The sequence below is a fragment of the Phyllobates terribilis genome, unplaced genomic scaffold (assembly GCF_046119375.1).
Source record: "Phyllobates terribilis strain yellow unplaced genomic scaffold, ASM4611937v1 Scaffold_4__5_contigs__length_816908805, whole genome shotgun sequence".
Classification (NCBI taxonomy): domain Eukaryota; kingdom Metazoa; phylum Chordata; class Amphibia; order Anura; family Dendrobatidae; genus Phyllobates; species Phyllobates terribilis.
The window spans coordinates 600,280,160-600,306,864 of NW_027362764.1; the positions used below are offsets into that span (position 1 = coordinate 600,280,160).

A 26,705-nucleotide genomic window follows, 5' to 3' on the forward strand; every position below is an offset into this window, starting at 1 on the left:
GTACATAAATAAGTGCAGCACAGATTCATCTCACTACTCAGCATGTACATAAAGTGCAGCACAGATTCATCTCATTACTGAGCATGTACATAAATAAGTGCAGCACAGATTCATCTCACTACTCAGCATGTACATAAAGTGCAGCACAGATTCATCTCACTACTCAGCATGTACATAAAGTGCAGCACAGATTCATCTCACTACTGAGCATGTACATAAAGTGCAGCACAGATTCATCTCACTACTGAGCATGTACATAAATAAGTGCAGCACAGATTCATCTCACTACTCAGCATGTACATAAATAAGTGCAGCACAGATTCATCTCATTACTGAGCATGTACATAAATAAGTGCAGCACAGATTCATCTCACTACTGAGCATGTACATAAATAAGTGCAGCACAGATTCATCTCACTACTCAGCATGTACATAAAGTGCAGCACAGATTCATCTCACTACTCAGCATGTACATAAAGTGCAGCACAGATTCATCTCACTACTGAGCATGTACATAAATAAGTGCAGCACAGATTCATCTCACTACTCAGCATGTACATAAAGTGCAGCACAGATTCATCTCATTACTGAGCATGTACATAAATAAGTGCAGCACAGATTCATCTCACTACTGAGCATGTACATAAATAAGTGCAGCACAGATTCATCTCACTACTCAGCATGTACATAAAGTGCAGCACAGATTCATCTCACTACTCAGCATGTACATAAAGTGCAGCACAGATTCATCTCACTACTGAGCATGTACATAAATAAGTGCAGCACAGATTCATCTCACTACTCAGCATGTACATAAAGTGCAGCACAGATTCATCTCACTACTGAGCATGTACATAAAGTGCAGCACAGATTCATCTCACTACTGAGCATGTACATAAATAAGTGCAGCACAGATTCATCTCACTACTCAGCATGTACATAAATAAGTGCAGCACAGATTCATCTCATTACTGAGCATGTACATAAATAAGTGCAGCACAGATTCATCTCACTACTGAGCATGTACATAAATAAGTGCAGCACAGATTCATCTCACTACTCAGCATGTACATAAAGTGCAGCACAGATTCATCTCACTACTCAGCATGTACATAAAGTGCAGCACAGATTCATCTCACTACTGAGCATGTACATAAATAAGTGCAGCACAGATTCATCTCACTACTCAGCATGTACATAAAGTGCAGCACAGATTCATCTCACTACTGAGCATGTACATAAATAAGTGCAGCACAGATTCATCTCACTACTCAGCATGTACATAAATAAGTGCAGCACAGATTCATCTCACTACTCAGCATGTACATAAATAAGTGCAGCACAGATTCATCTCACTACTCAGCATGTACATAAATAAGTGCAGCACAGATTCATCTCATTACTGAGCATGTACATAAAGTGCAGCACAGATTCATCTCACTACTGAGCATGTACATAAATAAGTGCAGCACAGATTCATCTCACTACTCAGCATGTACATAAAGTGCAGCACAGATTCATCTCACTACTGAGCATGTACATAAATAAGTGCAGCACAGATTCATCTCACTACTGAGCATGTACATAAATAAGTGCAGCACAGATTCATCTCACTACTGAGCATGTACATAAAGTGCAGCACAGATTCATCTCAGCTAAAAGCCAAGATCATTAGATCAGGAACAGAACAGATATTTATATGACATTTGATAACTTTCCCAAATTCTTATGAAAACATTTACAGCACATCCCGCATTGTAGTACTGTACCCAATTTATTATATATTTTAAGAGTCAGAGTCCATTTTATACCGACTCCACAAAAATTGACACAGACTCCACAGCCCTGCACGTCACTGACCTCTAGAGGAAGTCAGAGTTGCGGTTTCTCACTTCTTCCGGATATCAGATTTGTCCAAAGGAGGGGAGAGTGAAGAGGCTCATGCAAGCCCTGCATCCAATGTCACACAAGCCCCGGGAGAGCCAGTTCCGACACCACTAGAATGGCTCAGTGCAAGGAGGTGAATAAACCTATTATTTTATAAGGGGGAGAACATAGTGATTCAGAGGGTTTGTAAACTACGCGGACGACCCCTTCTCAAAGTCTGTTTGCATATCGATTAAATAAAATCCAGAACAGCTTTCATATTTTATTTTTACTATAAATAGCAGCAAACGATCATATAAAGTGTAAGAAGAAAAACAACAATTCCATGCAATTTGTTTTCAGGGAATACAGTTAAATCAAGAACACCACATCATCTGCCAACATGACTTGGTTGTCATTTTGCATGTTGTCCAGCGCTTCCTTTACTTCAGAAATCTGGAATGGGTCAGGATTTCCATTATTGATTAGTTCAAGCAACTGACTAACAGCAACAGATTGGGAACGGGTGGTCTTAAATGCTTTTAACAGAGCAGCTTTGAATTCTTTTACCCTGTGATGAAAATAAAACAATTTATGACTTCAAAGTTAACAAAAAAAAGAAAGAAAAAAAACCACAGTTAAAACAGCAAAAATACAAGGGGGTCATCCATTAAAGGGGTGTTGTTATCATCGACATTGGATATGCCCCACAGTATATGTCATACATGTCTGATGTGTGCTGGTTTCCAAGGTAGGATGCGCACAAGTTACCTTCTATTCGCATTCAGAATAAAGCAGAGCACATTTGGGTTTGTAATAATTGTCAAATATGAAAATACCTTTTAAATCACACTGTTGTAAGTCCATGTGTTGGATTACTGAGAGGTCCCATTCAAAATTAATAGAATTGCCCTCTATGTTCTAAAAAATATCTGCATTAAATCTGTCAGGTGTTAACATTCTATGAATAGCTGGCATTTTTCTGTACTGTGAGATCTTATATAGTAGATAACGTGTAGTCAGAATGCAGTTACAAGACAAAACAAAAAGTTACCGCATTTTGAAGTATAAATGCATGCAAGACTGGACCACAGTTCTATTGTAATTTGCAGCACATTTTTTCTGCAAATTACAATTACTTTGTCGGCCATGCTCAGCGACACCCCATCCTGGCTACGCTTCATTCACTTTTCAAAAAGTTGGTCAGATCTGGCATAAAAATACCAAAAGTAGCAATATTTCTGCAGTATTATACCAGAAAACAGCATGATGAATTGGGGCCTGTGTGTTAAAAGTACAAAGTCGAGGTTTTTGAACACATAGCAGCACATCAACTGACACAAAGACTGATACTCCCCTTTAAATATAGATTATATTGAGGTCAAAACAGACTTACACCATATTTAGTAGTAGTTTTCCATTTATACAATAACTTTATAGAAGCAGTCCCGTGATTTTTTTCCCCAAACACTCGGACTCTCATATACTGTAATATTGTACTTCGCTGAGGGTCATGCCCCTCTTACTCTTCAGGCTTCATCTTGATTCCCAGACTTCACCTACATTTTATTCCTCCTATGCTCTATGAATATCATGATGCATCAGCACATCACACAGTCGGCGGGAGCCAGTCCTATCGCTATCTGCCCAGTTAACACAATATATTCGCTAATTTAAGATGATCTAGATTAGTAAGTAAGTATCAAGTCAGGAGGCAGCTGTATAACTCCTGTTTCACAATTGTGTGGGAGATCACCATCTGTCCAGTCATCATGGTAGGTGATCTGACCTTCTGCCTTCCCTCTGGAGAACTTCAGTGGTACAGTCTATGCAATTTCATCATAGCACTGGCTGTAATATACATTTTGAGTATATCTAGCTATTCAGACGAACAGTCACCCATGTAATTCATGGACATCTGGAGTTTGCCAGAAGAGCCATTATTCATTTTTGGCTCACAGAGTGCTTAGGCTGGGTACAGTTTGCTGTAGGAGAACAAGTTTACTATATAGTGTGAAAAAAATGTATTGTTCTAGGAATTGTCTTTATGTTTAATTTGCAATACCAACTTTGGTACTTCTAAATAATTAAGTGGTAATTTGTTAATATCATCAGAACTGCTGCTATTGGGTAAATAAGAAGCTGCTCTTTCATTACTTTGAATTGTATGCTAAACCCTTGCAGAAGCAAATAAAAGGCAAGAAATGAAATACAAATAAAGCCAGCAACATGTATTCAAATTTATATTAAACAACTTTCACCATAAGTTGCAATTCTTTATTTTTATTATCGTTTGAGAACTTGTAGACTAGCCAGAGATTACGTATGCTTGTTCCATCAACTGTACTAAAATGAGCATATTTTTATATAAAAAAAAACAAAAAACTTCAGGGCAGATTCATTTAAGAGGTTGTTCCGCCATAAAGAATAGGTTTAACTAAGCAGAAAAGGTGGAAATAAATGGTTTTGTCATTTACAGTTATTAAAAATTATGCTCCATTCAAAAAACAACAAGCTTTCATATTCTGAAGTATGCCCCCTGGCGTTATTCTATTCAGTCCTCCCAGTGGCTGATCAGCTGGCTGAGCATGCGCAGTTACTGTCATAGGAGTTCCCTCCAACTCCCCACCCCCAGTGTGCACAACGTATTCTCCCTGCGCCATATACACCAAGAGGATGGGGCCATTATACTGTGGGGCACTATATGGTGTCATTACACAGAGGGTCGGCGACAGAAGATAGATGTAGTTACTGACGTCACTGCTCATCACAGCGTCTCGTGGAGCATAGCAGGACCTGAAGTGGCTGCTGCTACAGCCTATGGAGCGTTGTTCTCTGAACAACGCTCCATAGCCTTTGGATGTCTGATTTGGGCATCATTGTGGGAACGCCATAGACCAAGTCAGACCTGCATGGGTTTTAATTTTTTCAAAAGTAGATTGGTGAACCATGAAAAGTGTCAGGGAGTCTTTAGTCAAATAAAAAGATTTTTTTTTTTTTTTTTTTTTCTTCTTCCTTCGTTAGTGGGTTAGTAATGGGGGTGTCTGATAGACACCTCTCCATTACTAACCCCAGGGCTCGATGCTAGATGTGATTTTTGACAATTCACAGCTGTCATCAAATCCAACTACCATTATCCCGATTACCACTGCACCAGGGCATCGGGAAGAGGCGGGCAACGCGCCATCTATTGTGATGCGCCAATTCTGGGGCAGCTGACTGCTGGTATTTTTAGGCTGAGAAGGGCCCAATAACCAGGTACCTTTCTAGCCTGATCATATCAGCCCATAGCTTGCTCGATTACCAAAAATAAGGGAGGGGGGCCCACGTCGGTTTTAATTTACAGGGGTAAAGACCCTTTAGTGCCACATAAGAGACACTAAAGGGTGCAAGTGAAAATTATATATCTACTGGATGTTTATCTATTCTATTACACCCCTACTCCCATAGAAGTGGATAGAGCAAGGTTACACATTTCTAACCCCTTAGTGACCGGACCATTTTTTTTTTTTTATATTTATTTATTTTTTATTTAATCTGACCAGTGTCACTTTATGTAGTAATAACTCTGGAATGCTTCAACATATCCCATTAGTTTTGAGAAAGTTTTTTTGTGACACATGATACTTTATAATAATGGTAAATTTAGGTTGATATGTTTTGCGTTTATTTATAAAAATATCAGAAATTTGACAAAAATGTTTTAAAAATTGCAATTTTCAAACTTTGAATGACTATCCCTTTAATCCAAATAGAAAAAACATTAATAACAAAAACATTAATAAATAACATTTCCCTCACGTCTGCTTTATATCAGCACCATTTGTAAAGTGTTTTATTTTGTTAGCATTTAGAAGGTTTAAAAATGTAGCAGTAATTTTTCTAGGGACCTGTTCAGTTTTGAAGTGACTTTGGGGGGTCCTATATGTTGGAAATCACCCAAAAGTCATACCATTTTAAAACCTACACCCCTCAACATATTTAAAATTGCTTTCATGTAGTTCATTAACCCTTTTGGTTCTTTTCAGGAAGTAATAGAAAGTGGCATGACAAGAATGAAAAAGTTTATTTTATCACCTAAATTTTGATAACTTCTGTACAGGCCGCTATAGCCGGCAGACTAAGGAAGTTATTTGGCCATGACTTGCCATGGCAAACATCAGGACCATACAATCAAAATTTCAGGGTGCCGATGAGGTTAAAGAGGAAGCCCCCACACACTCTGTTAACTATTTAGATTCTGTAGTCACTATTGACAGCAGAATCTAAGGGTTTAAACGTCCATGGTCGGTGCCAACACTGATCGTGGCTGATGCAGAAAGTTGTCAGCTATAGTGTACAGGTGAGAGTTACAGGATTGTCACCTGTCGGAGAAAGCTAGTCTCATATCGCAGCTCAGTAAAAAAGATATCTATTGGTCACTAAGGGGCTAAGGGAGCAGTGGGGTAATGTGTGACGTTGCTCTGTCTACTTCTATGGGAGCAATAACAGTGGACAGAGCAGGGTCACATTTCTAAGGGAGCAGTGGGGTAATTGTGACACCGCTCCATCCTCTTCTATGTGACAAGTAGTGTAATGTGTGACCCCGCTCCATCCACTTCTATGGGAATAGTAATATATTGGATGGTGCCGGGTCACACATTACACCACTGCTTCCAGAGCATAGCTAGAGTTTTGGTTTGGGGTGGCGAAACTTGAGGGGGCCCCTAACCAGGAAACCCTGATTACAACTACGGTGGCGCATACAATAATGGATGTAGGAGAACCTAAGCAGATGACCGCTCTGTTACTAAAAATACTCCATATAGTATAATGCACATTATATACAAGTGCTTCTCACTTAATTAGAATATCAAAAAGTTAATTTCAGCTCTTCAATACAAAAAGTGAAACTGATTATATAGAGTCATTACAGAGTGATCTATTTCAAGTGTTTATTTCTGTTGATGATTATGGCTTACAGCCAATGAAAGCACAAAAGCCATTATCTCAGTAAATTTGAATAATTAACAAAAAACACCTGCAAAGGCTTCCTAAGTGTTTAAAAAAGTCCCTTAGTCTGTTTCAGTAGGCTCCACAATCATGGGGAAGACTGCTGACTTGACAGATGTGGAGTGTGTCAATGACTGCCTTCTGGACAAGGAGGGTAAAGGTCATTGCTAAAGAAGCTGGCTGTTCAGAGTGCTGTATCCAAGCATATTAATGGAAAGTTGAGTGGAAGGAAAAAGTGTGGTAAAAAAAGGTGCACAAGCAACAGAGATAACTACAGCTTTGAAAGGATTGTTAAGAAAAGGCCATTCAAAAATTTGGGGGAGATTCACAAGGAGTGGACTGCAGCTGGAGTCATTGCTTCAAGAGTCACCAAACACAGACGTATCCAGGACATGGGCTACAAGTGTCACATTCCTTGTGTCAAGCCACTCATGACCAAAAGACAATGCTAGAAGCGTCTTACCTGGCCCAAGGAGAAAAAGACCTGGACTCATGCTCAGTGGTCCAAGGTGTTGTTTTCAGATGAAAGTAAAGAGGAAGAGTGGAGAGGCCACAATCCAAGCTGCTTGAGGTCTAGTGTGAAGTTTCCACAATCAGTGATGGTTTGGGGAGCCATGTCATCTGCTGGTGTAGGTCCACTGTGTTTTATAAAGACCAAAGTCAGCGCAGACGTCTATCAGGAAATTTTAGAGCCCTTCATGCTTCCTTCTGCTGACCAGCTTTTTGGAGATGGAAATTTCATTCTCCAGCAGGACTTGGCACCTGTCCACACTGCCAAAAGTACCAATACCTGGTTTAAATATAACAGTATCACTGTGCTTGATTGGCCAGCAAACTCGCCTGACCTTAACCCCATAGAGAATCTATTGGGTATTATCAAGAGGAAGATGAGAGACCCCAGACCTAACAATGCAGACAAGCTGAAGGCTGCTATCAAAGCAACCTGGGCTTCCATAACACCTCAGCAGTGCCACAGGCTGATCGCCTCCATGCCACGCCGCATTGATGCAGTAATTGATGCAAAAGGAGCCCCGACCAAGTATTGAGGGCATTTACTAAATATACATTTCAGTAGGCCAACATTTCGGATTTTAAAAACATTTTTCAAGCTGTTGTTATAAAGTATTCTAATATACTGAGATAATAACTTGCGTTTTCATTGGCTGTAAGCCATAATCAACATTAACAGAAATAAACACTTGAAATAGATCACTCTGTTTGTAATGACTCTATATAATATATGAGTTTCACTTTTTGTATTGAAGAACTGAAATAAATTAACTTTTTGATGATATTCTAATTTAGTAAGATGCACCAAGAGATAGAGAGAGCTATATAAACACATACATACATCTCACCTCCTCATTCTCCCGCACACCTCAGGACAGCGGGCACTATGTAGTGAAGTCATCACGCCCACTGTCAAGGTCTGTGTCAGTGACGTCTAACGCACAGGCGGATTGATGGGAACGTCACGCTCCCTCATCAGTCATTACTTTTAACTGTATCAGCATCCAGCCAATACAGTTGAATTTGCAATGACGGGCGAGTGTCCAAGTGCTGCGCCCCTTCCTCCACTCAGCACATGGGCCCCACAGCGACCGCATGGCAGTGCAGGGAGACCATGTCTCCCTGCTCTACCGCAGAGTAACTGCATCAGCGCACGCCGATACAGTTTACAGTAACATACCTCTGGGTGGGCCCCTCTGAGCGCAACCACACCCTCTACCCCCCCAACTGGGTGTCACATTACACCACTGCTCCCATAGAAGTTGACAGAGCGGGGTCACATCTTGCATACATTAGATATTGCATATCTAATCCCATCATGTGATACACCACGCTGAGTCCTGTATCTAATCGCGCATGTGATATACTCCATCTATCTAATGCCAGCTTATGATATAGCAAGCAGCACTAACAGAATTGGTGCTGCCGGCCATCATCGGTGACAGTCTACTTGTCCGTATCACTGGCAGTCACCAACAAAATGGCTCCACACTGTGTAAAAAGATGAGAGAGGATGAAGTTTAGGATCAAACACCCAGAAGGGAAGCAGAGGAGTGAAGTCACAAGTGAGCAGATTCAGCCCACATTTACTGCAGTCGTAATGTGAGCTAGTTGTACACTAGGTTTTTATGGCAAATTTCAGCAGCTGCTCCCCCTAGTGTTTAAAAGTGGAAACACCAAAGCTTTTTAAATTATTTCTCACATTTTACTTCATTAAAAACAAATTATATTTATAAAAAAAAAAAAAAAAAAAAAAAAAACAACTTTAATACTTTACATTTTTTCATTTTTCCAAAAAAAAATGTTTTGACGGTACTTTCCCTTTAACCCCTTAACAACATTAGGCGTACTAATACGTGTCTGTGCCCTGGGACTTAAGAGCCAGACCTGTATTAGTACGTCATGGCGATCGCGCGCGCACACAGGCTGTGCGGGCGCGATCGCCGCCGGGTGTCAGCTGATTGTCACAGCTGACACCCGGTACTATGTGCAGGGAGCGGTCACGCACCGCTCCCAGCACATTAACCCCCGCGATGCTGCGATCGAAGTCGATCGCAGCATTGCGGTGGCAAGGGGAGGTGATCGCAGATACTCACCTCCTCTTCCGGCTTCCAGCATGTTGCCATGACGACCCGATGTCGTCATGACAACATCCGGGTCACCAGACAGCAGGAAGATTTTTTTGGACAAGCACAGTGCATCTCCAAACAATCTTCTCCCTGTCCAGCACTGACAGCCTGCATGGCACAGGGATGGTGCTGCATTCCTGTGCCATGCAGGCGATCAGAGAAAAAAAAGTGAAAGTCCCATAGTGGGACAAAGTAATAAAGTATAAAAACTATCAGACAGTGAAAAAAATAAAAAAAAATTGTAAAAATATTAAAAAAAAAATAATCCACCAAAAATAAAAATATAAATGTACCCATCAATAAATATTATAAAAAAAAAAAAAAAACACAATAAAAGTACATATTTGGTATCGCCGCGTCCGTAACAACCTGACCTATAAAACTGTCCCACTAGTTAACCCCTTCAGTGAACACTGTAAAAAAATAAAATAAAAAACGAAGCAAAAAACAATGCTTTATCACCATACCGCCAAACAAAAAATGGAATAACACGCGATCAAAAAGACAAATATAAATAAAATTGGTACCGCTGAAAACGTCATCTCGTCCCGCAAAAAACAAGCCGCCAAACAGCTCCATCAGCCAAAAAATAAAAAAGTTATAGCTCTCAGAATAAAGCTATGCTAAAAAATTATTTTTTCTATAAAATTGCTTGTATTATGTAAAAGTGCAAAACATAGAAATAAGATATAAATGTGGTGCCGCTGTAAACGTACTGACCCGAAGAATAAAGCTGCCTTATCAATTTTACCACACGCGGAACAAATAAAAAAAAACAAAAAAAAAAATTCCTGAATTGTTGTTTTTTGTTTATTCTGCCTCCCAAAAATCGGAATAGAAAGATCAAAAAATGTCACGTGCCTGAAAATTGCACCAATAACAACGTCAACTCATCCCGCAAAAAACAAGCCGTCAAATGACTGTCTGCCAAAACCTGGAAAAATTATAGCTCTCAAAATATGGCGATGCAAAAACTAGATTTTACAAAAAATGCGTCTTTTAGTGTGTGACAGCTGTCAGTCAAAAACCCCATATGATTCTGGTATCGCTGTAGTCTCACCGACCCCAAGAATAAGGTCGTCTAATCACTTATACCACACTAGGAACGGCGTAAAAAATAAACTCTCGGGTTAGGGTTGTGCTACGGTTAGGGCTGTGCTACGGTTGGTTTTTTTTTTCAAAAGTAAGAGAAAAAGATGACGATATGGCGACTAGTGTTGAACGCAAGTGGTCACTACTTGAGTTTGCATCGGGTGTTCTGGTATGCATTGAGTATCGTGGGTGTTTGAGTGACATGCTCGAGTCTCCGCCCCATATGCTTTACGGCCCAAAAAACTTTGCGGGGATTGCCTGTCATGCACGAGCGATCCCCGCGTGTTTTTTTTTTTGGGTGTCTAATAACCGTGAAACATCCAGGTGGGGACTCGAGCATGTCACTCGAGCACACGCAGTACATGGTGCATACCCGAGTCCCCGATGCCAACTCAAGTAGCGAGCACTTGCGCTCAAGACTAATGACAACTTATTCAATATGATGACCTAATGTTATCAAATTCTGTGTCGTACCTCTGGGTTCAAAATGTTCACTATACACCTTAATAAAATCCTTGAGGGGTGTAGTTTCCAAAATGGGGTCACTTGTGGGGGAGCTCCACTGTTTAGGCACATCAGGGGCTCTCCAAACGCGACATGGTGTCCGGTAACAAATTGAATGGAAAATTGGCTCAAATTTTTAGCGGACGCCATGTTGCGTTTGGAGAGCCCCTGCATGCCTAAACTTTGGAGCTCCCCCACAAGTGACCCCATTTTGGAAACTAGACCACCCAAGGCACCTATCTAGATGCATAATGAGCACTTGGAACCCCCAGGTGCTTCACAAATGGATTCGTAAAAATGAAAAAAAAAAAAAAAAACACTTTTTCATTTTTACGAATCAATTTGTGAAGCACCTGGGGCTTCAAAGTGCTCACTATGCATCTAGATAGGTGCCTTGGGGGGTCTAGTTTCCAAAATGGGGTCACTTGTGGGGGAGCTCCAATGTTTAGGCACATCAGGGGCTCTCCAAACGCAACATGGCGTCCGCTAATTATTCAAGCAAGTTTTACAATCAAAAAGTCAAATTGCGTTCCTTCCCCTCCAAGCCCTGCCGTGCGCCCAAACAGTGTTTTTTCCCCACATATGGGGTATCTGCGTGCCCAGGGGAAATTGCACAACAAATTTTGGGGTCCATTTTTTGTTACCCCTGTGAAAATAAAAAAAAATTGGGTCTAAAGTAACATTTTTGTGAAAAAAGTTTTTTTTTTTTTTCTTTCTTCCACATTCCAAAAGTTCCTGTGAAGCACCTGAAGGGTTAATAAAGTTCTTGAATGTGGTTTTGAGCTCCTTGAGGGGTGCAGTTTTTAGAATGGTGTCACTTTTGGGTATTTTCTATCATAAAGACCTCTCAAAGTGACTTCAAATGTGATTTGGTCCCTAGAAAAATGGTTTTGTAAATTTTGTTGGAAAAATGAGAAATCGCTGGTCAACTTTTAACCCTTATAGCTCCATAACAAAAAAAAAAATTTGGTTCCAAAATTGTGCTGATGTAAAGTAGACATGTGGGAAATGTTATTTATTAAGTATATTTTGTGTGACATATCTCTCTGATTTAAGGGCATAAAAATTCAAATTTTGAAAATTGCAAAATCGAAGAAATTTTTACCAAAATCATGAAGTACAATATGTCACGAAAAAACAATCTCAGAATCCGGGGGATCCGTTGAAGCGTTCCAGAGTAATTACCTCATAAAGGGACAGTGGTCAGAATTTTAAAAATTGGTCTGGTCATTAATGTGCAAACCACCCTCGGGGGTTATGGGGTTAATAAAGGACTCAACTTGTCAAATTCATCAAGAGGCGCACATCAGTTAATTCGGCACATCTTCTCAGCGATATGCTGCCCCGTTGCTTTAGGCCAGAAATACTACTCTAGTCAGGGACTGAAATAGCATTTCTAGAGTAAAAAACGCAAGCACTTTTGCAGAATTTGATGGGTGGGCATAACCACGACCATCCCACTTTGTCTCCTCCCCAGTTTTGCCTATTTTGGAAGAGCGGCTTCAAACTGGCGTGAAGACACCAAGAGTTGTTCAGTTTTGGCTCAACTCTTCAAAGTGTTTTACACCAGCATTCTGGCATAAAACCATCAATGAATTGCCCCTTTAATTCTTTTTACCTCTTCTGACTCAGTGAGCTCTTAGTCTCGATCTTCCCCTGACTTTCAGAAACGTTCCTTGGAGTTCTTACACGTAGAGCTATGGTGTGAAAAACAGATTCAGAGAAGGTCTTCAATTAGTACACAGTACTACAAGAATAAAGATTACACTGTTATAATTTATCGCAATACCTATACTTGAGCATGCTTTGGTTAATCAATACAACTCCAGCAGAAAGAAACTTAAGGGACTGTCAGGAATCACCACACACAGACGACACCGGGGAGATCACACAATATCTTACCGTGCCGTCAGTCAGTATTTTGTACGGAATCACGAGCACGCGATCCAGACTACTCGCTACGTGGATATCAGCAAGTGACCAGTGGGAGTATGGCGTCACACCTCTGGGTTCCGCAGCAGTGTTTATGCCCTCCGTACTGTCACTGTCAGCTTCACGATAGCCCAATTATTATTGTTCTCTGCCACCACCGGCCGAGTTTGAAATATAATACAGACCTGGCCGGACGCCCGTGTTTTGGTAGTGTGTATGGCTTCAGGGAAGGGAATGATTACAGAACAAAAGAAACAGAACTATTAAATGTTATATTTAATCCAAAAGGGAGGCAGTGTTTAGGAACAATATATACAAGGATGTTACAAAGGAAACATTAAAATACATAGGCAGTTACATAAAATAAACAGGATAAAAGAATACAACTTACACTACACGATCGCGGAGACTATTCAATATAGGTGGAGGAGGGGCTCTCCAGTTTGATTATGCTGTTATCGAACAGGACCCGTTTCTTATACCCCCCTGGCAATGAGTGCTTCTGTACTGTCCAGGAGTTCTCTTTTACCTAAGAGGAGATCTGTCCACACACCCCTTGTGGTGACATCATGTGGGCTGGTCTCCAGCCTGTACATTTTTATTAAAACGCTAACTTCTGCGATAACTCATCGCTCGTTGATCGCAGAAGCGTGCAAACGACGCCATTTTTTCCCTTATGATTTTATCTTCAGTTAGAGACCACACATCACATAGCTGCAGTCTGCTATTCTGGTGTTTTTTCACTACGGCTCTCTGATTTGGCTTGCAATAATGAAAAACTATGTATGCATTCCTAGGCTGTTTCTGTCACTAGAAATATGGGTCCCATTATTGTCAGACGCATGGAACTTACAATATTTCATATTTTGTTTCATAGTCTGATTCTCTGGGGATTTTATTGTTTAGCTCGGGAAAGCAACTTTCCCAGTTACAAGCAAATTAGTGGAATCCTGCCAGTAATTACTCCCCTGCGTGTGCCAGGGACAAGAGGCTCACATCTTAAAGTTTGGTGACACCTCTTGGCTGGCATATGTTTGTGCAAGGCCTTTTGGCTGTAGGTGATAATTTGCAGGAAGATACTGTATATTTTCATGGAGACCGCTCTCAAAAGATGGATAAGGGAGGGGGTGAAGAAAAGGCTTGAGAGAAATGGCCAATATCTGTCAGACTTTCAATATTCCTCAATATCTGCCCGACAGGGACCATTAAAAGGTAAAGTTTTAAACACACTTGTCAGTGAAAATTGCATAAAATTAGTATAAAACAAGGCTTTTGTAGAACCCATTTAACAATAGGTTAGAGAGATCAAAGTCATTAAAGGGAATATGCCACCAGGTTATTGCTATGTAATAAGCTAGCACCATAATACAGGAGCAGACACTCTGATTGCAGTGATGTGTCACTTACTGGGCTGTGTTTTGCTGTTTCAATACAATCAGTGGCTCAGTGGTTAGCACTGCAGCCTTGCAGTCCTGGGGTCAAATCCCACCAAGGACAACATCCTCAAGGTGTTTGTATGTTCTCCCCATGTTTGCGTGGGTTTCCTCCGGGTTCTCCGGCTTCCTCCCACACTACAAAGACATACTGACAGGAAATTTAGATTGTGAGCCCCGATGGGGACAGTGCCCATAATGTCTGTAAAGCGCTGTGGAATTAATGGCGCTATATAAGTGAGTAAAATAAATAAAAAATAAATCAGCATTTTAATTAGCAGGATATCATCATTACAGGGCAACTTGGCTCGTGCAGAGTGGTCCCAACCACACCCCCAGCACTGATTAGCAGCTCTCTGTCACTATACAAAGTAGACAGAACGCTGTGGTGTGACCATGGTAATACACAGACAAACAAATGAGCTCTGCTGGGTCTTCAGCAGAGAAAATTGTGACTATCACAACGGCTGCACCCAGTAAACTAAGTAATACATAGCTGGAAACGGGGGTCTCTGTCCCTTCCTCATGCTGCTGTCAGATTACATAGCTTTAAAAGGGAATCTGTCCCTAGGTTTTTGCGAACACATTCAAGTGGAAGACTTACTTCGATTACTGACGGACAACAAATAGTGTAAATAGTGCGGTGATCAGATCTGAGCTCAAAAGGAAATTACATGGTTTGGTCTCACCAAAATCCACCAATGAGAGAGAGACCCATCAGTGTGAGCCCAAGGAACATCATTCAGGAGCAGGACCAAAGTCCCTAATCAGTCCTATTTTAATCGCTTATCTTTGCTCATCCTAATAGCTCCGCCATGACAAGTGCAGTACATGTCTGTCCTTAGTTTATAGTCACCCTAGAATGTCCCTACCGTGCTCCTGACACATTTGGTCTAATACACTTCACGGGAGAGTCGCTATTTTACATGAGAATTAGATCTAATAGGTGGCAAAATCTGTTATTGATCCAGTTATTGCGGGTATACATGATATTGAGCATAGGGATTCTATCCTGAAGTGTATTACATGAAGCGCGTCAAGAGCATGGCAGAGACCCTGGTGACGATAGACGAGGGACAGACAAGTCCCTGTTATGGAACAGTTATTGGGGTGAACATGGATGAGCTATGAAAATAGGGCTGATTATGGACTGTGGTCCTGCACCTGAATGCTGTTCCTGGAGCTTCCCTCCTCGACCCATCATTGAAGGATTTTCGGGAGACCAAACAAATTTGAGAATGGATCTAATCACTGCAGTATTTACATCAATATTTATTGCTAGTCCGCAATCTGAGCAAGTCATCTGTTACGAATGTGTTGGCTTTGAGGTCTATAATATAATATACCATTAAATGGTGGCTATAAAAGCCTTGCTTTATACTAATTTTGTGATGTCACCAAAAAGTTCAAGTTTTATAGAGTATTTCTACTGGATTTATATCCAATTTGTTTTGATAAGTTGATCAATTACTTGTTTTAATGATCATCTGCTACATTAAATATTTTAATACAATCCAGACAAATAAAAAAAAAAAAAAAAAAAAAAACTGGCTTCAAATTAGTAATCGATCCAGAACATTGGTGGTGTCCATCTAGGAGCAACATTATATTTGAGGACAGCTCAGCTTTCAAACCTCGTGGCTGAACCTACTGGCCTACATATGGACCAGAGATGGCCTCAGGGTGTACTTAAAGAGAACCACTCACATCAATTATGAAGTCTGGTATGCCAGCATTATGTTATAGAGCTGAACAGATTAAAAGAAGTTTGTGGGAAAAGATTCATCATAGCTTGTATTTTATTCATTGAAATTCCTGGTCATTCAGACAAGGGGATGCTCCTGCTCAGTGATTGACAGATACCTCTGTATGCACACTTATAATTCAATCACTATTAGGACCGCCCTCTTGCCTGCTAAGTTTGGCATGAGACCTTCAAACATGGCTATGGCCCTGAAAACAATATTGATCATTACTTTTTATTTTACCATTGACCAATACTGTTGAGGGCATGTACTTACATTGATTCTGACTGTCATCCTGGCTAAAATCATAAGGGTCCACTGAATCTTGAGAGTCCGACATTTTCCCTGCACGTCTTGAACTTTTTCTGAATAAAGTTAACATTACAACAGAATTTATACAAGACAATATCTAGATCTACACGGTTTCTCACGCATAATCAACTGTTCACATAGATACCTTATTCCTTCTTGGCTTGGAGTCTCTTGACTTAAATCTGGATCTTTTTCCATTTTCTTCTCCTTTGGTAATATCTAAAAAAAATAGTTTAATATGTTTAACAAGCCATAAGAACTATAGAAATACATTACATAAAAATTTTGCATATAAAAAGTCATATCTTTTTACAAATATTGGGAGGATTTGGCACAGTGTTTGATAATGAAAGCCTTAGATTGAGATAAATCTGCAAATAACCCATTTTAACATAAAGCTCAATGCAAATGTATCTACTTTATTTTATGCTAACCAGAGTTGTACAAACCTTTTTAAAATATGCAAACTGAACAAGCTCAAGTGCAACTTCTGCATCCTGACGATCAATGGTTTTACTCATTCTGACTTTGGCATGAGCTGTAGACAATCGGATCATAGTTTCAAGGGCTCTCGCAGTAACTGGCATGGTCTAGACAAAGGTCACAGAAATAGGTTAAAAAAAAAACCAAAACCTGGAAATCACAAATTCTAGAAAATCAAGACAGACCAAAACCTAATGGACTGTTAAGATATTCTTCTTAATAAGACCACCTTAATATCAACAGAATGCAAGATAACACCATTCATATAAAAGATATGGTACTCAACTGTTTCTTTGTAAAGGACATATGTAATACACTTTGCACACTAACCACAGCTAGAATATACCGGTAATAGCTAGGGTTTAGAGTTTACATTAAAGACCAGAATTTTAATGTTCAAATGATGGTCAAAGCTTAGCTGCGATATTCAGGGTGCAGCTTTAGTGTGAATTTGGGGACAGTGATGGAAAATGTTACTTTTTGGTTGTGTGTCAATGTAAGAATGGGAGGTGGTAACCTGCAAGTAACAGTAGGATGAAGATCTGACTTACATTTATATCACCCCCTATAAAGTACAGCCTCCCAGTGATCCCGCAAATTGGAAGATCAAGGCGCTGTTCGCATCTGTGTTTGTGCATAGCAGCAGAACAATAAAATTAATGTCTGTCACGTTTGACACCGGGAGGTGCCTAAGGCATCCAACTGACTACAGCTCATCAGGTTTCCATAAAGATATTTGTCATTTTACTTGAAAAAATAGTGCAGTGTATGGTGCTGCTTTACTTGCCAGTTTTGATAGGAGCCTTCACTTCATATTCTAACAGTCACAAATGGCTATGTACACAAAGCCTTATAGGATTATTCCACCTTTATCCTTTTCTCAAACGTCAGCAAGCAGATATGCACGTATTGTAAAGACCCAGCCCAAGCGCCAGGTCTCTTGACATGAGCTTACGGCCTCACAGGCATACATGAAGCAGGTAGAACAGGTAGGGAGATCTAGCAGTTAGGCCCAGTCCTCCCATCAGAGCACAATCAGTCTCATGGAGCGGTGAAACGGGCTCAACTCCCATAGCAGCGAGTTGGACAGAAAAAGCTCAACAAGCTTTCCATAACTAGGGATGAAATTGCCTCAGTATCAAATTTGTTTCCTCACTAGAAGACTGCCAAACTACAAAAGACCATGCGATAGGAGTAAAATATTGATGCAAAATGGATAAAACACTGATGTAACCTGTATATTAATCAATCTCTTTAGACCTCAATGAGCATTTTCCATCCACAAAATGTAATTTGGAAGCTACCTTTCCTGGAAGCCACATTCATACGAAAAGATTTATAGATTAGAATTGACTGTGTATTAAAGAAGGGATGGAATGAAGTAACGATGGAGAATCTGTTCAAGCAAAGTGGCCTAACTGGAGAAAAGTTTGCTAAAGAGAAGACGAGCACACACTGCTTGTTGACCAAGAGACTTAGACAATTGACATCTGGATTTTAGATTTGGTCTCCTGAGTCTGGTGATTATATGAAGATACTGTATATATAGGCAAAATAGACATAAATGATATCTATGAACCTTAATTTATTGGATGTGTACATTAAATAAAGGCTCAGTTTAAATCAGACTTAACTACAAAATGTTAGAATTTTTCGTGCAAGCTTACATGAAGTCCTAATTGTTAACAAAAGGTCTAATGGAAAGATCTTTGAGTTCGGTTAGGATTCTGTACCTCACCTAGTTAAATTAAAAAGTTCAAATAATGTATAAAAATTACACTATCCTAAAGATATTCCTTTAATCCAATAGAGAGATTAAGAGCCTCATCTGAAATGTTGGCTCTAATCTGCAAATGGGCTGCACATACCAGCATATCCCAGAATGCTACAAAGCGCATACTAGGTAATTTTCTTTCTTCTGAGCCACTTAAGTGCACATGCCACCAGAATAAGAAGTTTAAATTCTGCTTGAAAAAACCTAAAACCATCAGTATGCACTAGTAATGTATTTGCTATTATATATGTACATACCCTTGCTCTGTCATTGTTCATTTCATCATGGCTCCGAAGTTTGGCATATTCCTGAGATATGTGATCAGCTGCCTCAGAAGTCAGAACAGGCTTCATGAGTTTAGCCACATGGATATATTTCCGTATGAACTCCATGCTTACAATTTTAGACTTGCTTTGAGCGAGGAGAAGAAAAAAGTAAATTAAAAATCATCTTGTACATTGTAATGAATCAAATCAATTCTAAATCTATTAAGGCTACATTTAAATGATTGCTTGCTGTCCTCTGAGGACCTTTAAACTATGGCCCAGATTCTTCAAGACCAGCAATTTTCTTTTCAGACTTGAGGGTGCGTGGAGGAATCAAATGCTCCTGATTCATTAAGAGGTGCAGACCTTCATAAATCTGAAGCATCTAATGAGAGGATTGCACCTTTTTGCACAATGTTAGAAAATTTTACTCCAGTCAGGGACTGGAGTGAGATTTCTGCCGTATAAAATGCCACAGGTGAATTAAACAAGCTGTGGCGTCACACCCCTGACGCATCCCCATTCTAGCTTCGGCGGAACTGGAAGAAACACCAAAATTTTGCAACCTTTCAGTGCTTTTACGTCATACCACTTTTTTGGCGTAAAAGCTTTGATAAATTAGGGTCTAATGTTCCAGAACTGAAGGAACAGACTATTGTAACCTTCATACACATTAGATAGCTGTCAGCTATCGAATGATTGTTCAGCCAAGTGCTCCTGTGTTTTCTATAAGAGTCACTCAGCTGGTATAGTGCAAACAAGGTCTTTCAGGCGGATTCTGTTGGATGGTGATGGGGATTGGGGAGGAGGGGAATCTGGGAGGAAAAGAATCGAGAGGCTCTAAATACATTAGGTGGTGGCCCATTCGGCCAAAACTGGCAGGTTCGGAGACTTAGCTAATGAGTATGGGATCTTAAAAAGGAACCTGTCATGTTCGATAACGCTATTAGCCTGCAGGTTAATAGCGTTATGAAGGTACCCAGGGGCTGTATTGAGTGTCGCAACTGGGAGAAAATTAACTTTATTCCTCCCAGGAGCCGCCGGCTTTCAGTCACGCATGTGTGAATGAAGCAACTACAGTCACCGCTCACAGAAGGGCGTGCTTCCGGCAAAGTTGATTTTCTCTCGGGTGCCACACTAGCATTTAGTCACCTTCATAATGCTATTAACCTGCAGATTAAAGGCAGTATTGGACCTGACAGTTTCACTATAAGAAAAGCAATACTGAAAACTACAAACTTTTTCCGTGGTCCATGCAGAAGAGTATCGTGTTTCTCATAGATCTGCAGCTCTTGATCAGTGACATCAGTAGCATTTGGATCGTCAGTAGTAAAAATTTCAACACTGCACCCAAGAGGCAAAGCTATGAATGGGAAAAAAAGTCAGTTTATTTAGGCATCAGTCATTCACAAAATTTTAGGAGCCTGGTAACTTCACTCAACAGTACAGCTACAGGAAGAGTAACTGTTTACTGAGTGGTTTTCTTCATAGTATTTACTTATCCTAAATGGTTCCTGATCCAGTTTGTTCACAATGCCATGGATTTTTATGATTGCTCAATGAGGCCAATCACAATTACAAGGCATTTGGTCATCTTTTTCTATGCATGACAGGAAATCTGGTCATACACAGATATAGCATAGGTCAGCAGATCTTGCCATGGCTGAACGAAGAACTAATTGTGTTAGTATTGTATTTAAGCTAGCTGTTCAATCACACAGATATAATGCTAAAATGGATTGTCAGACATTAAAAAAAGAAGGATTTTCTCTAAAAACAGCCTCAATCCGTATTCACTTCAAATGGGGTCCAGCTACAACACGTGAAACTGCTCATAGACAAGGGTTTCATTTCCAGAGGGAAAAAAAGAAAAATAAAAAATCAGGAAGATTTTAGGTTTTAAACTCCAACATCTCCTTCAATCAATAGGTTCATTTATAGGTTTCAATAGATTCTGCATATTGTCTAACTGCCCAGCCCAGGGCTGAAAAGTTAGAAATATGTAACCATGTATTTGAGTGATGAGGACGCCAGGTAAAGGAGTATTCTCCCATTTAAAAGTTATCCGCTCCCTATGTGATAACTTCCTGATCACTGGGAGTCCGATTGCTGGGAACTCTACTGATCCAGATAACGGAGGCTCTGAAGAGCCCTGTGTAAGTGGAGCGGTGGTCAATCATGTGCAGTGCCACTCCATTCATTCTTAATGGAACTGATGGAGATAAAGACCAGCCGAGTCCAGGCTCTGCTGGCACTCTCATAAGAATGAATATTGGCAGTGTGCATCATCAGCCACTGCTCAATTCACACAGACCTCATCAGAACACAATTTCTCAGGATCACTAGTGGTTCCAACAGCCACACGCCCAGCAATTGGGAAGTTACCCCCTATCTCATAAATAGGGGATAACTTCCCAACTCGAGACAACCCCTTTAAGAAATTCAAATTAGCTAGAAAAGGGGCCAAACAAGAATATACATAAATCTTATTATGGTATTTCTTCGAAATAGAACAAGAGATACAGTCACAACTATTACTAAGATGCAGATATTCGGGCATACCATAGCCATCCTGCTCTCCAGGTGTCCTATATCTGTGTATTCTCAGCACATGATCGGCAATTTCACGATCATTATCTGCGTCCATTTGATCCAGAACAATAAATAACAGATCAAACCTTGAAAGCAGAGAATCTTGTAAGCCAATGTTTTCCATAGGTGTCCTATACTGATCATACTGTAAAATAAAAATATGTTAATATAAAAATACAAAAGGTTGTCAACAGTGATCAATCTAAATTATGCACTGGGGGGGGGGGGGGGGGGAGAAAACAAAAATGACAACAAACAAGGAAAAGTTAAGGAATTCTGGAAATCACAGGATGGATAGACATGTTAATGATATATGCAAATGATGAAAACATGTAAAACATTTTCAAAACATTTCGATTTATTCATCATCAAGTATGAGCACACCACACAGAAATACAGGCACTTACACATCTTGGCTGCCATCAATAGCCTTATTAATGACAGCCTGAAGAATGTTCTGCCTCCCTGAATGCACCTGGACACGCAACTCCTGAGCTGCCGCTGACCAGTGACTTTGGACTGTTCGATGAGAGACAAGTCCGGAGACGCTGCAGGCCATGGTAGCACATTTAGGCCACAGAGGCTACTCACCGTAGCACGAGCAATATGCTGCCTGTCATTGTCGTATTGAGAAACTGCTTCTTGGAAACACTGGAGGAATGGCCGTAGCACCACTTTCCAATAGATCCTTTATGTGCAAGTGAAATTGGATGTTACGCACCAACATCAAACAGTGTCTACACAAGCTATATTAGAAGAAATTAGAAGGCTTTTGCATGTCATTAGGCTACAAGGCAGACGTCAGTTAAACACCTGTAGCTGCACAGCATGCCACCGCTCTCAAAGGCCATGATGGTTTATAGCAAGTCAGCAATAAAGGCTGGAATGGTCTAGCCTTTTCTGCAATAAGTCACACTTTTGTCTTGTACACAACACCGTCAAGAGGCCTTCATGAGAGAACATCACACGCTTACTCTTGGGATTAGAGTGTGGGTTGACAATATACGGAAGCCGAACCCCTCTAGCCTTCACTCTAGGTACACTAAAAACTTGCCATTACATTGATTGGATTGTGAAACCAGCCGTACGACTATTTCTTCAAAGTGTCCGAGGATCTGTTTTTCAACATGACTACGCCAGGCCGCATGTTGCTCATTTTAGAATAAGCAGCCTGCGTGGCCTAAACATGCTACGATCGCCTGCAGAGTCTCTAGACTTGACTCTTATCAAGCACATCTGGAACACCATTATGAACACCATTATCAGCAACAAAGGAAGCTGCCAGAAGCAGATTTTGATGATTTGCACACCCAAGTGTATTCAACGTGGTAAAACATTTCTTAGACAACCTCACTGACACATGTCTTGACATGCCAAGTGCATGTATTTCTGTGTGTGGAGCTCACACTCGTTACTGAATACATTTTTTACATTTGCATATCATTAACATGTCTCAATACTGTGGTTTCCATAATTCCACGACTTCCTTCTTGAGGTTGCAATTTCATTGATAAGAAGTGTATACATGAAAATATATGAAGGGTGCATACAGATATCTATAATTTATTGATACCAAGGACTAATTAACAAGGGGGCATAGAAGGGGATAATTTAGCGAAAGAGCAGTTAAACTACAGAGCTCAAGAGATTGAGTTGCGATAAGTTCACTAAAAAAAGGTGCCCGATTTCTTTCTGATCTAAGAATTTATTCTGAATGTCATGTATCTCCATAAAAAGGGAATTATTCCTACCTATAATTCGGATTTCATGAGTCCTCCATGACGGAAGAGAAGAACTCAGGTTATATGGGTCCCCCCCACCCCTCCCCATGTCCCCCTAGTGTCTTCTGAATGACTACACCATAAGGATTACACAAGAAATTTTATTCAGAATTAATAACTCAATTATAAAAACAGGGAGGTAAGAGCCCAGTGCCTTCAGAGAGGACTCATGGAAACTCTGTTACCAGTATGAACAATTCCCTTTTTATGGGTCTTTGCCCACAAGGGCATAGAATCATCAAATTACAATAGCATTAGGGAGGGACAATAGCCTGATGGGTTTTACATCTAAAAGGCTCATTGTACAATGTCTAGAAAAAGGTATGAAAACTAGACCAAGAGGCCACCTTGCAAATTTGATCAGGGATATTTGCCCATAAGGAGATCGGTCTTGTGGAGTGAGAATTTAACAGTTCTGAAAGGTCTTTGGCAACAATCTTAACACCGCTAGAGTCTTCATCTCAATATTTTAATTACATTTTTTAACATACAAAAATAGAAATGAACAATGCGTAGCTAGCATACAATACTGCTGTGGAGATTAAATGGAAAAAATATATATATTACCGTAGTGGACGATGGGTACTTAAAAAAGGTTATTTTGTAAGTCAGTATAAAAAAAAAACAAAAAAACATAAAATAGTAGCTAGTCCCACCATTTTTATGAAGAGATAATACCCCAAGACTTAAAGTAAAATGTGTCATCTGTCTCAATAAGCTATTCTTATTTAAGTAGTGTCAAATCAAACCAGAAATATTCCACAAAACAGGACAAGGCAAGTAGAGAAGTGTACAAAGGTACAGACACTGAATGCAAAGCACTAATCACATACAAACTGCAAATTGAAATGAGCGGAAAGGTGAATGTCCTTAGAAAGAATAGCCTACCCAGAGGAATAATTAATGGGCTGCCATATGTGCTCAAATTTGAAAACTTTGGCATTAAAGTGAATCTGTCTGCAGGTTTTTTGCTATGTATTCTGACAGCAATATGGTGGAAGCCAGAAAGGAGAGGAGATCGTGGCATCATCTGGGTGTTGCCATGAATGATACAGGAGAACAGTGAACTTGAGACTTTATTGGGATACGCATTTCAGGGATGATCTGTCCCCTTTAGGTACTGCGTTTTTTATCACAACTACTGCATGCAAAGTAATACATCACTGGAATCAGGGTCTCTGTCCCTACATCATATTGCTGAAGATAAAAACAAAGGCGCTCCCTGTGTGAATCGCAGATATAAAATATTTTCTATCAAAAAAATATATCCACCTACCTGCTCACTTGAGATGGTAGAAGCTATGGGCTATGCATTTCAGGGACGATCTGTCCCCTTTTACAAATAGCTGAAGACAATCCTTCGATCTCCTCTCCATACTGACTTCTGTATTAAGTCTTGTGTTATCAGAACTGGCGATTGGTTCATCAGCCCTTGGTTATTTTATTACAACTTCTACAATGTCACGTAGGCAACGCTAAAATGAATGAATGAATGTATGTACAGTGGGTACGGAAAGTATTCAGACCCCTTTAAATTTTTCACTTTGTTTCATTGCAGCCATTTGGTAAATTCTAAAAAGATAATTATTTTTTTCTCATTAAAGTACACTCTGCACCCCATCTTGACTGAAAAAAAAACAGAAATGTAGAAATTTTTGCAAATTCATTAAAAAAGAAAAACTGAAATATCACATGGTCCTAAGTATTCAGACCCTTTGCTCAGTATTGAGTAGAAGCACCCTTTTGAGCTAGTACAGCCATGAGTCTTCTTGGGAATGATGCAACAAGTTTTTCACACCTGTATTTGGGGATCCTCTCCAGTTCAGTCAGGTTGGATGGTGAACAGCCATTTTCAGGTCTCTCCAGAGATTCTCAATTGGGTTTAGGTCAGGGCTCTGGCTGGGCCAGTCAAGAATGGTCACAGAGTTGTTCTGAAGCCACTCCTTTGTTATTTTAGCTGTGTGCTTAGGGTCATTGTCTTGTTGGAAGGTGAACCTTCGGCCAAGTCGGAGATCCAGATCACTCTGGAAGAGGTTTTCATCTAGGATATCTCTGTACTTGGCCGCATTCATGTTTCCTTCAATTGCAACCAGTCGTCCTGTCCCTGCATCTGAAAAACACCCCCATAGCATGATGCTGCCACCACCATGTTTCACTGTTGGGATTGTATTGGGCCGGTGATGAGCAGTGCCTGGTTTTCTCCACACATACCGCTTAGAATTATCACCAAAAAGTTCTATCTTCGTCTCATCAAACCAGAGAGCCTTATTTCTTATTGTCTGGGAGTCCTTCATGTGTTTTTGCGCAAACTCTATGAGGGCTTTCATATGTCTTGCACTGAGGAGAGGCTTCCGTCGGGCCACTCTGCCATAAAGGCCCAACTGGTGGAGGGCTGCAGTGATAGTTGACTTTGTGGAACTTTCTCCTATCTTCTTACTGCATCTCAGCCACAGTGATCTTGGGGTTCTTCTTTACATCTCTCACCAAGGCTCTTCTCCCACGATTGCTCAGTTTGGCTGGAGAGCCAGGTCTAGGAAGACTTCTGGTGGTCCCAAACTTCTTCCATTTAAGGATTATGGAGGCCACTGTGCTCTTAGGAACCTTGAGTAATGCAGAAATTCTTTTGTAACCTTGGCCAGATCTGTGCCTTGCCACAATTCTGTCTCTGAGGTCCTTAGGCAGTTCCTTTGAGCTCATGATTCTCATTTATTCTGACATGCACTGTGAGCTGTGAGGTCTTATATAGACAGATGTGTGCCTTTCCAAATCAAGTCCTATCAGTTTAATTAAACACAGCTGGACTCCAATGAAGGGGTAGAACCATCTCAAGGAGGATCACAAGGAAATGGACAGCATGTGACTTAAATGAGTGTCTGAGCTAAGGGTCTGAATACTTATGACCATGTGATATTTCAGTTTTTCTTTTTTAATACATCTGCAAAAATTTCTACATTTTTGTTGGTTTTTTTTCAGTCAAGATGGGGTGCAGAGTGTACATTAATGAGAAAAAAAAATGAACTTTTTAGAATTTACCAAATGGCTGCAATGAAACAAAGTGAAAAATTTAAAGGGGTCTGAATACTTATGTATGCATGCATACACATACATTATCTCATATTCATGATTGATGGGCTACTGCAGGAGAAGAGTAGATGAAATAGAGGATTCTTCACATAAGTGAACTCTGCTTTTGCTGCTTAATTTCCAGGTCTATCTAAAAAAAAAAATAAAAAAAAAAAAAAAAAATTGACAGTGACCTGTCAATCAAGCTAAGCCAGTTGGGGAGCTTCCCTC

General features: G+C 40.2%; 1 protein-coding gene across 1 annotated transcript in view; it reads right to left on the bottom strand.

The window, feature by feature from the left end:
- Positions 1–1,868: 1,868 nt before the first annotated feature.
- Positions 1,869–26,705, bottom strand: part of LOC141265749 (maternal DNA replication licensing factor mcm3) — a 46,229-nt gene continuing 21,392 nt past the window's right edge. The window contains exons 10-17 of the mRNA XM_073679211.1: positions 21,601–21,775; positions 20,278–20,401; positions 19,030–19,183; positions 16,965–17,105; positions 16,661–16,734; positions 16,480–16,568; positions 12,712–12,790; positions 1,869–2,437 (exon numbers count right to left, since the gene is read on the bottom strand). Of these exons, the coding sequence (XP_073535312.1) occupies positions 2,239–2,437; positions 12,712–12,790; positions 16,480–16,568; positions 16,661–16,734; positions 16,965–17,105; positions 19,030–19,183; positions 20,278–20,401; positions 21,601–21,775 (1,035 nt within the window). The 3' untranslated portion in view covers positions 1,869–2,238. The remainder of the gene's footprint in view (positions 2,438–12,711; positions 12,791–16,479; positions 16,569–16,660; positions 16,735–16,964; positions 17,106–19,029; positions 19,184–20,277; positions 20,402–21,600; positions 21,776–26,705) is intronic.